Source organism: Bos grunniens, chromosome 4 (genome assembly GCF_055505025.1).
Source record: "Bos grunniens cultivar Pamir isolate PY7600 chromosome 4, Bosgru_T2T1.0, whole genome shotgun sequence".
Classification (NCBI taxonomy): domain Eukaryota; kingdom Metazoa; phylum Chordata; class Mammalia; order Artiodactyla; family Bovidae; genus Bos; species Bos grunniens.
The window spans coordinates 68472284-68484495 of record NC_141168.1 but is presented as its reverse complement, the minus strand read 5'-3'; the positions used below and the strand labels follow the sequence as shown (position 1 = coordinate 68484495).

General features: G+C 40.8%; 2 protein-coding genes across 6 annotated transcripts in view; one reads left to right on the top strand and one right to left on the bottom strand.

Annotated features, from left to right (window-relative positions):
- Positions 1-11697, bottom strand: part of MET (MET proto-oncogene, receptor tyrosine kinase) — a 115085-nt gene extending 103388 nt beyond the window's left edge. For 4 of the 5 annotated variants that reach the window (XM_086396738.1, XM_086396741.1, XM_086396742.1 and 1 more), the window contains exon 1: positions 11559-11697. The gene's annotated coding sequence lies outside the window, so the exon portion shown is untranslated. Of the gene's footprint in view, positions 1-11448; positions 11471-11558 lie in introns of those variants that run through there. The other variant, XM_086396739.1, reaches the window with a different exon arrangement.
- LOC147374299 (uncharacterized) overlaps positions 9437-12212 on the top strand; it is a 49659-nt gene continuing 46883 nt past the window's right edge. The window contains exons 1-2 of the mRNA XM_086398066.1: positions 9437-9512; positions 11478-12013. Coding sequence (XP_086254192.1) covers positions 9437-9512; positions 11478-12013 — 612 coding nt within the window. The remainder of the gene's footprint in view (positions 9513-11477; positions 12014-12212) is intronic.

Genomic DNA, 12212 nt, shown 5'->3' with positions numbered 1-12212 from the left:
TTGTGACCCCATGAACTATACAGTCCATGGAATTCTCTAGGCCAGAATACTGGAGTGGGTAGCCTTTCCTTTCTCCAGGGGATCTTCCCAGCCCAGGAATCAAACCCATGTCTCCCGCATTCCAGGAGGATTCTTTACCAGCTGAGCCACAAGGGAAGCCCAAGAATACTGGAGTGGGTAGCCTATCCCTTCTCCAGCACATCTTCCCAACCCAGGAATCCAACCAGGGTCTCCTGCACTGCAGGCAGATTCTCCACCAACTGAACTATGAGTGAACTTTAAAAAGTCCAAAAAGCACCTTCATATCTGTTAGAACATTTCCTTCTGTCAACAACTTTTGCTTTGGCTGCTTCTTTATATATAAATAAAGTGACAGAACTTAAAATATTTATTGTATACTTTTATAATCAATTAAAAAACTAGCTAGGGTGATATTTTAGGTCCAGAGTTTCATATAGGCCCTAAATGATTCCCTGTCTGCTGTCTATCTTAACTAGATAGTAGTCAGGTCACAGGCTCACTTTGGACAGTGTTGGAGGGATTCTGCCTGAATGTGAAGCCAGAATCAAAAGAAACCCCACTCCAGTACTCTTGCCTGGAAAATCCCACGGACAGAGGAGCCTGGTAGGCTGCAGTCCATGGAGTCGCTAAGAGTTGGACACGACTGAGCGACTTCACTTTCACTTTTCACTTTCATGCATTGGAGAAGGAAATGGCAACCCACTCCAGTGTTCTTGCCTGGAGAATCCCAGGGACGGGGGAGCCTGGTGGGCTGCCGTCTACAGGGTCGCACAGAGTCGGACACGACTGAAGCGACTTAGCAGCAGCAAGACTCCCAGAGGAGCATAAAGACGGGAAGTGAAGGCAGCTCTCGAGAGAAGCTTTCCTCAACTCTTAGACAACAAAGTTTAGAACATGAGAAGTACAATTCTTACACATACTCCAGCATGAATTCTGTGCAATTGAAACCCAAAGAAATGGTCTCAAAATAATATTTGCAAGAAAAGTTAATATATGTCCACTGCAGATGATATCCCAAATCTAAAAGTAACTATGGATATAGTTTTAAGGGCTATAAGTCTTAATTCTAACAGTAATAGACGAATTACAATATCTTGATACACTTCCCTCATAGCTCAGTGGGTAAAGAATCTGCCTGCAATGCAAGAGACCTGGGTTTGATTCCTGGGTTGGAAGGTCCCCTAGAGAATGAAACAGCAACCCACTCCAATATTCTTGCCTGGAGAATTCTGTGGACCGAGAAGCCTGGCAGGCTACAGTACATGGGGCTGCAAGAGTTGGACACGACTTAGTGACTAAACCACCAACCACCACAGTTTTAAGGGCCATAACTTTTGCTTCTAACAGTAATGGATGCATTACAATACCCTGATATGCTAGAAAATTTTAGTCATGAAAATGGTGTAAAACATTTGTAAGTTTGGTTTTTCTTTTAATACTCTTTAATTTGTTCTGAGAACTCAGAATTTCATTACAGTGTTCTTGAGTAGCTAAAAGTACACAGCACATGCCTCTGACATGCAGAATCAAAGTTCTTTCTTTTTCTGCTACATATTCCTGTTATTCTTACTGGTCGCTAAGAGTAGGATAGACTAAGAGCCTTGATTTAGAAATGGCTAGATGATAGTCTATCGTTTCTCCCAGAATCAAACCACATGTGACAGAGTTGGAGGGTTTCGACCTTGCTTATCATACGCCTACCATTTTCCTGTGAGCTTCCCTTGATTCCAAATACTGTTTTGACCAACTTTTTTTCTATTCAGAAGGTCGCAGCCTGACTCCTATTGGGACACTCCATGACTTGCAATGCACCCAAATCCATGACCCTTAAGCGTATCCACCCACCTCTCCCTTCCTTTAACCTTGTTGACCCAAAGCCCTGGCAAAACTTGCAGGTCTTCTCTTTCATTATCTATTTCCTATACTTGCAGCATGAGAGTTATTGCAAAAATGTCTTAAATTGAATCACATTTTCCAAATGTACAAATACAGAAGCATTTGACTGCTCATTTATCAGGCTGTGAGACCTTTAGAGTTTAAAAAATCCCCTAAATGAGAATGTGTACAAACATATGAATATATAATTATTACTGATGGTTTGGTCAACCACTGAAATAGAAATTAAGAATGTCAAAACCATACAAATAAGTTACTCCTTATACACTGTTATCTACAAATTTCAAAACAAGTTTAATGATAATATATGTAGTCAGCAAACTTTCAGATTCACCTAAGAATCCTCTAATTCAAGACCATAATAGCACAGATTTCCTTTTTGTCCCCACCAAAATATATTAAAAAAAAAAAAACAATAGATCAAATTCTGGCACCCCAATGTCATATAGAAACAACACACTTTTGACCAGGAAAGCTTTTCTGGGAACAAAATGTGATGAGTTGTTAGAAATTCACAACATGGTATCAAGAAGAATGTCAATGACCATGATTCAGTTCTATGCCTTTGTCCAAATACCACTTTTTTTCTTTTGGAGAGAAATTACTCTCTCCATAGCCTTCAATACTCTAATCATGTGCATTTCAATTGCACTTAAAGCTACATGCTTATTCCAAGTCTATATGGGAAGTCTAGTTACCAGAAAATACACACTCATAAACAGGAAATCTAACTACAGTAAGAAGGTATTTTCCCCCCACACAATAGAGTTCAAAGATGTGACACCTATACAATTTGGAGCAAAACTAAACACCACTATTATTGTGGAGTACCCCTCTCCCCTCTTATATTATGGCAACTTATGATTATAGCATTATGTTTTCCAAGCCTGTTTGAACTTGCTGCTCTTGCTTACAGATACAAATAACCTGCCCTTTTCTGTGCAAAGCTTTCAATCAGTAAGCATGTCAAGGTGGATAGAAGGATGGCAGGAACAGTAAAAGGGGGAAAAATCAATTTTTAGAAAGCATATGTTAACAACTGAATATTTAATCAAATTAGCCTAGAAATTCCTTCCTATTTTCAGCACTCTTTGTAAGGCTGTTTCTTCATGGTACAGAATGAATTTCAATAAGTGTCATATGTTTAGTTATATGGTTTATTTTTAAAATTTGTTGAATCAGGTCACTGACTCAGAATAGATCTCATTCCAAGATATGACAGATGGATATTGATACTGAATAAAAAGATTGACATTAGCTGGAAGGTTCTGGGCAGAAGTCATTCACTTAACATTTAACAAAATATTTACTGAGCACCTACTGTGTGCCAGGATAAAATGATAAACATTTGGACTCTATATTACAATAAAAAGGAGTTGTTCCAAAACAATTTCCTTGGGGTTAGTAAGGATTACAATGGAATACCAATAGTAAGCAAGGTCTTTAAAAGCACTTACATTTTCCACATTGCATCAGAAAAATGCATTAGTACTCATTCAAACATCCATTTTGTCATGGTTGCAGGATTTTAGATCTAACTCAGATTTTTGAAGATACTGTTTACTGACCCTTAACAAAAACCAACTTCCTATTTTTCTGGAACAAAAGGGGGCTTACATTATTTCAAAGATTTCTTAGACATCAAAGAGCTTAGAGAGACATACAGTTTATGGGTAATGATTTAGGATTTAGTGAATCAAAAACACAAGGATTAGATTTCCTTTAAAAGACCCCTAGGTTTAAATTTTAAGAGCCAAAATGCTGGTTTAAACATATTTTACTCCTGAGAAAAGCCAAAATTTATTTTTAAAGATATTCTGAGTTATCTTATGGACCTAAAACTTGGCTAGGTTTTACTTTCCCACATGATTAGGGCTCAAAGGAGACAACCTACCTTCTGCTAAACAAATTTACTCCACCTCTCTCTGCTTTGTAAAGACACATTATTTCAAATCTCTAGCTCTGAATGCTCTTGATATTCTCAAGAAAATATTAAAAACCAGAAAAATCCCATAATCTTATTGAACAATTGAAGTACATTTGAATTTCTCCAAGTCAATTCTTTCTTTTACATACCACTTTAAAACTGGACCCAAGATTCTAGGTGCTAGATTCAGATTTCCAACTACCAAGGAACAAGAGATCATTTCAAAACAGGAAAAGGCCACTGATCTTAATATGTACACAGCTTCATGATATATTATTATATTTGCATTTAAAATAGTAGGAAGAAATACAGTACATAATCTTCCGTTCTAACACAATAGCCTTCCGGAAGGCCGCTAGCCTGGGTATTTCACTGAGTTTTTAGGATTAAAGGAAACAAGTCAGTGCACAACCTATGAGCTTTTATTCCTTTGGAAAAAATAGGTTTGCAAAAATAGGAGGGCTTTTAAAAGGCTCTCGAAACCAGCACAGTGCACGTTTTGAATTTCAGTAGTAGAGGAATAACAACTGGTGAAGTTAGACAGATCATAAAAAACAGAACAAAGAAAGCACCAGTATTCCAAACAGAGTTTATTCTGAATGAGAACTTGGAAATAAAATGTGAAATATACATATAAAGTTATAATGAATTTAGATTTCAAAAAAAATGCTGTAATTTAAGAATGAAATAACTGTACTACTCTTTAGTTCAGAATATACAGTTTGATAGAAAGTACGTGGGTTGATGAGTTTAGGAAAATAAGTATGTGCCAATATAGATGATGAATTAGGGAATATCTCTTCTTAAAATTGCTAAGCCAATTTTCCAGTGAGGTAAAAAGCCTGAGACCTCTAAAGATAAAGTACTTTACAGAGCTGTCTGGGGTTCTTTGGCCACGCATGCTGCTGACGGAGAAGGCAATGGCACCCCACTCCAGTACTCTTGCTTGGAGAGTCCCATGGACGGAGGAGCCTGGTAGGCTGCAGTCCATGGGATCGCTGAGAGTCAGACACGACTGAGTGACTTCACTTTCACTTTTCACTTTCATGCATTGGAGAAGGAAATGGCAACCCACTCCAGTGTTCTTGCCTGGAGAATCCCAGGGATGGGGGAGCCTGGTAGGCTGCCGTCTATGGGGTTGCACAGAGTTGGACACGACTGAAGCAACTTAGCAGCAGCAGCAATAGCTGCTGAATTAAACAGTATCTGAAGCTAATGCCAAGTGGGACCACTTGGCATGCAGAGTTGTGGCCAAGAACACAAGTGAGACTACCAGGAATTAAATCTGGCCTGCAAACACTTTAGCTCTCTAGGCTGCACAATTTTAAAGATATTGAGTCAACATTTTTAAACTGAGAGATTTCTAGGTTTAAAAATTCTGAAAGACACCACATGGTCCCATGCCACTCACTGAGCCTCACAGCAACTCTGATGATGCCAAGCAGTGGCTGCCCCCTCTTCAGTTCAGTTGCTCAGTTGTGTCTGACGGAGACCTCATAGACTGCAGCACGCCAGGCCTCCCTGTCTGTTACCAACTCCCAGAGTTTACTCAAACTCATGTCCATTGAGTTGGTGATGCTATCCAACTATCTCATCCTCTGTTGTCCCCTTCTCCTCCTGCCCTCAATCCTTCCCAGCATCAGGGTCTTTTAAATCAGTCAGTTCTTCACATCAGGTGGCCAAAATATTGGAGTTTCAGCTTCAGCATCAGTCCTTCCATTGAATATTAGGGGCTGATTTCCTTTAGGATGGACTGGTTGGATCTCCTTGCAGTCCAAGGGACTCTCAAGAGTCTTCTCCAACACCACAGTTCAAAAGCATCAATTCTTTGGTGCTCAGCTTTCTTTATGTTCCAACTCTCACATCCATACATGACTACTGGAAAAACCATAGCTTTGACTAGACAGACCTCTGTTGGCAAAGTAATGACTGTTTTTTAGTATGCTGTCTAGGTTGGTCGTAACTTTTCTTCCAAGGAGCAAGTGTATTTCAATTTCATGGCTGCAGTCACCATCTGTGGTGATTTTGGAGCCCCCAAAAATCGTCTCTCACTGTTTCCACTGTTTCTCCACCTATCTGCCATGAAGTGATAGGAACACATGCCATGATCTTAGTTTTCTGAATGTTGAGTTTTAAACTTTTTCACTCTCCTCTTTCACTTTCATCAAGAGGTTCTTTAGTTCTTCTTTGCTTTCTGCCATAAGGGTGGTGTCATCTGCATTTCTGAGGTTATTGATATTTCTCCCGGCAATCTTGATTCCAGGTTGTGCTTCTTCCAGTCCAACATTTCTCATGATGTACTCTGCATATAAGTTAAATAAGCAGGGTGACAATATACAGCCTTGACATACTCCTTTCCTGATTTGGAATCAGTCTGTTGTTCCATGTCCAGTTCTAACTGTTGCTTCTTGACCTGCATACAGATTTCTCAGGAGGCAGGACAGGTGGTCTGAAGAATTTCCCATCTCTTGAAGAATTTTCCACAGTTTGATGTGATCCACATAGTCAAAAGCTTTGGCGTAGTCAATAAAGGAGAAGGTAATGGCAACCCACTCCAGTGTTCTTGCCTGGAAAATCCCAGGAACCAGGGAGCCTGGTGGGCTGCTGTCTATGGAGTCACACAGAGTCGGACACAACTGAAGCGACTTAACAGCAGCAGCAGATGTTTTTCTGGAACTCTCTTGCTTTTTCTATGATGCAACGGATGTTGGCAATTTGATCCTTGGTTCCTCTGCCTCTTCTAAATCCAGCTTGAACATCTGGAAGTTCATGGTTCACATACTGTTGAAGCCTAGCTTGAAGAATTTTGAGCACTGCTTTGCTAGGGCTTTTTCTGAGCAAATTGTTGTTCCCTAGTAAAAGGGTTGGAGAAGGCAATGGCACCCCACTCCAGTACTCATGCCTGGAAAATCCCACAGACGGAGGAGCCTGGTAGGCTGCAGTCCATGGGGTTGCTAAGAGTCAGACACGACTGAAGCAACTTAGCAGTAAAAGGGTTAGTTTTATTTATTTAGGTTACCTGTTTACAAATCTTTATACAGAATATAGACAAAACATAAGTGGGGAAGAAGAAAAGAAGAAGAAAATTCAATATACTGATTTAACACTGGAAAGGGAAAAGGAAGGACAGAGAAGGCAAGAAAAGAAGTACATTGCAGAAAGAAGTTGTAAACCATCAGCAACTGCCTCCTTTGCTGCGTCCAGATTTATACTATGAAAGGGATCTGTGACAAAGGCTGTTGAGTATTACTCTAATCAAATTCTATTAGGCCAGGCTCACAGTGTAGAAAATAAGAAGGGAAATTGTCTGAATGGAGCAATATCACTGATCAAGAATGAGGTGTGGGAATAAATGTAAGAAAAGATCATGGTTCTCTTCTTTCATAGTCCTCAAACCAAGGGATGTGGGTCTCTCCTTCAACCTCACCCTTGAGACTGTAAGGAAGTATGGCAGGCACTGTCCCAGTACTTTCCATAAATGACCATGGAGTCCATGTACAGCTGTGCATTGCACAATTTCAGAGAGAAAAAAAATGAGAATGACACTCTCAAGGAATGCAAAGGAGAGGTCCTGCTCCAGATATCCACATGCCTCATTCTTTCATTTCCTTTAGGTTCTAGCTCAAAGGTCACCTCTGAATTAAGGCTTTCTCTGACCCACTACTGAATTTTTCAGTCACCAGTCCATTCCCTCCTATCTTACTACTCTCTCTATGCTTCCTTATAGCTCTCATCATCACCTCACATACATTTTATTTCTGTATTTTATTTAGTTTGCCTTCTTCAATATAAAACAGGGCAACATTAAGTCAGAGACTTTTGTCTGTTTTATTCTTTGCTGCATTCATTGCCAGAGTCTAGAATTATGCCTGGTAGGTGCATAACAATTTATTCTGAATGCCTAAACCCTCAAACACATTCTTAAGAGTATAAGAAACTGGCTTTCACTAGAACCTGTGATTCTTTGACCATATTTCATAATTGCTCAGGTCAAATTTCATAATTCTTTGTTATATTAGAAAAAATACTTTTCAAATCCTATAGACCATTATATAATCTACATGGCTCATAAATTTTATATAATTTCTAATTACCTTATAGTTACAGAATTTCTTATAGAAATATAAAACAACAGGAGTAACCTGTATACACATACTTGCACAAATTTACACAATCACAAAGAAATATGTATACCTGAGTATGTGATTGGCTAGTTCACTGTTGTTTTTTTATTTCACTATGCTCACACCTCCTGTTACAAATGCCACACGTGTGATTTTTCTCTCAATTACATTTTACAGCTTATAAAAACACATTCTTCATTTTGTCCCTTGAAAAACAAAGTGGTCAGATTTTACTGGATGTTTTTATTGAAACAAATCCCAGGGGGAATATACTAAACTGTTAAACACAGCTGAAGAGATATCTGAGAATGGGGTTTCTGATAGAAGTGTAGATTACAAAATTACTCACAGCTCTAATCTGATAATAGAAGAATGCCCCACACATATGAATGGAGATCTTTCTTGGTATGCTTTACTACAAAAAGAACAAGAAAGGAAAAAGAATTGGAAAAAAAGATGAGAAAAACTCCTGAGACTAGAAATGTTATAGTCATCATTTATCACTAACTGAAGAATCCCAACATACACCTCAGTGGAAAATGGTTCAAATAGTAAACCTTCCTTGATGACCGGGCAGAGGCTGTGGGGTGCCATGAAAATAGCATGTGAGCTAGGCTCACGCACAGCTGCCTTGTCGATAATATGAGGAGGTTAAGATACTGGTATCAACCGTGCCTATTTTTTAATGGTGTTGTAATATCAGAAAGATGATATGCTCAGAAGCAGCTTCAAAATTTTAAGTTCCAACCTTGTGATTTAAAAAAAAAAATTATCTTAATAGCAAGTAGGTTGATCTCTTTGCTATTAAATAATAGAATTTTTTTCCTAAGGTTGTCATTCGGTTATGAGATCCCCCTAACAATTATGGACCTTGATTCCATTTTGCATGTGATTGATTTTTCTGAATATTTAATTCTTCAAGGGCAGATATTTCATTTCTTCCTTTCTAAAAGTGTTCCTCTAGTACCAAACACATATGATGTTTAAGTTACAGTTCTTAGCTATTTTTTGCTAAGGCAAATGTGGGCCTGGCAGCAACTCTGTTAAGAACAGGGAATCAAAGTGATCCTGAATTGACATTAGTCAGTATATTCATCATTTATTACTAACAAGTGACTATTTTACACTGAGGAAAGCCCATGGAGAAACTCTGCCGGGAGGGCTAAGTGTCAAAGACACCAGTTTCAACACACACCAGTGAGGTAAAGATTAATTCCCTAGCGCTTGAGTCTGCATATTTTCTCCCTTTAAGGTGGCACAATTAGGAAATTCAGTTTTCCATGAACAAACATTAGCAGCTCAAGAGAAATACGGGGGGATGACAGGGAAAGGAAAGCATAGATGATTCTGGTGAACCTAATGACAGTAAAGAAGAAACCATGAAATCACGAGATATGGAGGCACAGACGACTTGAAAGCAGCTCTAACCAAACCAAAGGGGACAGATGAGGAGGAAGGTGGCAGAGAGATGGGAGGTGCTCTCAATTTGCAGGGAACTGTCATCATGAATGTGTCACCAAGGGTATCGGTGCAGTCAGAGAAAGGTGTGTCTCCTGAGAGAATGGTAGCCCTTTTGATTATTCACCTTGTTGTGAGGTGACCACGTTTGAGAAAAAGTTTCTTCAGGCTATTACAGAGATGTGCAAAAGGCAAATTAGACTAATGTTATTTTGGACTATTTTTTTTTTTTACCAACAGTTAAGGAAATTGATTTTTGATATGCATTTTTTAGTCTAATCCTCCTTTAAACAAATTTTAAAGAATTTCAAGATTATAGTAGGTTGTAGTCTTAACATGAATTTATAAGGGGTTTTCTCCTGCTTACAAAAGTATCATTTTTCTTCTACTGTAGGTTTAAAAGTTATGAAAATACTACTTAGGAACTTTCATACTGACTGGCTGTGGTTTAATCTAATACATCTTTATCATTCAGAAAACCCTCATCCACTAATTCTGAAGGGACATAGAGTACATTTAATGTAAACCTCTATTGTGATGTATTAAGAACAAGGCAATCTTTGAAAAAGCAGTAGTCAGCAGATCATCTTCTAAATGTTATAAATTATACCACGTTAAAAACCAAAATATATTTAGGTAGTAATTATAGGCTTATGCACTGTAAAGTCTGAAACAAGGCCTGAATAGAATTTTTAAAACACCAGTAAATTTTACAAGGAATTAGCCACAGTTTTGATACTAAAAAATTTCTTATGAGTGACGTAAATCTTACTTGTATTATTCAGCAGTTCAGAAAGAGTTAACACTGAATACATCACAGACTTGCAGTCTACAACTGGAACCAAAGCCCCTCACTTTTTGTTCCATTAGGGAAGATTACATGTTAAAACAAAACCCAATAAGCTTAAACCTAGAAAGAAAAGCTATGTACCTGTAAATAATCCAAGCACCATTTACAGTTTACATAAAAGCACAATTTATATCCTAGAAGCACACAGAAACATGATGTACATCATTTTCAGATCATCCTCATGCAGAAAAAATTCATTAGTCAGCTATAATAGTTTAGCTGTAAAGGAAAATAATGTCTGAATCCATTTGCATGGCAATGTGCATGTGTCTGGTTGATGGAACTGACAGAATAAGTCTCCACCCAACTCTACAAAATGTGAACACTGTTCTTAAAATTCAGGAGAGGGTCCAGATACTCTATATTCTCTCCAACGTCAATTTTTACAATCCTCTCAGATTCATCGACTGTCTTAACTTGGCAATTAAAGGAGCCTGATTATTTTGCCTAAGAGAGTTGACAATATTTCATTCTGCTCAGGGCTCCTTTGAATATAAAACTGTGATAAGGTAAAACACACTGGGCGACTATGCATGCATGAGCCACAGGAACTCTCTCCAACTGCCAAATTTGTAAATGGCTCTTTTAAAACATAAAAGGTATGAAATGTGAAACCATACTTTGGAGTAAATTCTGCATTGGCAATAGTCTGTGAAAATACCTTCGTTTCTGGTTTAATTATTGGATCAGCAGCAGTACACCAGACTGACTGACCTCTGGTTATAATCTATTTCACCTAATAAGATAGATGTCCTCCACAGAGCCCCAGCAAAGAAAGTAAGATTGAAAATGATGGATCACAAGACCTGTGTATTTGCCAGAAATTAAAAATTCAGCCCCTCACAGAAACACCTGCCCCTTGGAAGCTGCCCCACGTAATGTGCTTAAAGCAAGGCTGGAAACTAGAAAACTGCTTGCTTGCTCCTTTCTGGTCACATCACCCTACGACAGGGTGACTCGATCCCTTTTGTAAAGGCTGAGTCAGATCACAGCCTTGGAACTTGCGGGCAGTAACAGTCACACACCATCTCCTACCCCAGCGCCCCTCTCTCCTGAGTCACACAGGTGGCTGTCAGAAGCAACTCCCTAAAACGAAAAGCCCCATTGTAGTTTCGACCTAGCCTCTGGGGCCACAACCGTTCAGTTTCTGAAGCCCCTGAACTCTCACCCACCTTTCTGATCTTGCCCTCCTGAACACCAGTCAGGTCTCCGGGGGAACAAAGAGCAGATCGGCCAGGGCCAGGGGTGGGGGTGGAAAAGCAGAAGCGGGCTGGAGTTTTACCTTGCGGCACCCAGGAACCGGCGGAAGAGAAGTCAAGCGCGCAGGGACCACCCGCGCGCTCCGCGCCTCCCTGCCTCCTCGCAGCAAGTCAGCTGTCGTCCCGCATTTGGCTCCCGCCCTCCGCTGGACACCGCATCTGGTCACAAAGCGCTGGGGGCGCCGCGGGCGGCGAAAGCCTCCGGGTCACCTGCGGCCGGGCCCAGCCGCGCACTAGTCCGCCCTCCGGCTGCGCCCTCCCTCCGCCCCGCTCTCCCTCCGCCCCTTCCCACCCTCGAGCTGCCCGGCCAGTGACTCAGCCGGGCACCGGCGCGCGCGGCCCGGGGCAGCCCGGGCACGTCCAGGAGGAAGCACGGCCAGGAGAACAGACTCGGGCTTTCGCCCGCCCGCCCCTGCACGTGTCAGCCCGTCTCACGCAAGGTCCGTCCACCTCGTCCACAGGTCCCAGGAGCGCTGAGGTGGGGACTGGCAACACCCTGAGGGGGAAATCGGCCCCCGCCCTTCCTGCCGCCCGCGCGCCGCGCCGGGCCCCGCGGGGGGTCGCGTTTCCTCCTGCCCCTCCCCCGCCCACGACAAGGTGAAACTTTCTAGGTGGAGTAGTTTTCTCGCCCTGGCCGCTCGCACTCTCCCCGCCCTCAGCTCGGGCAGTTTGAAGTT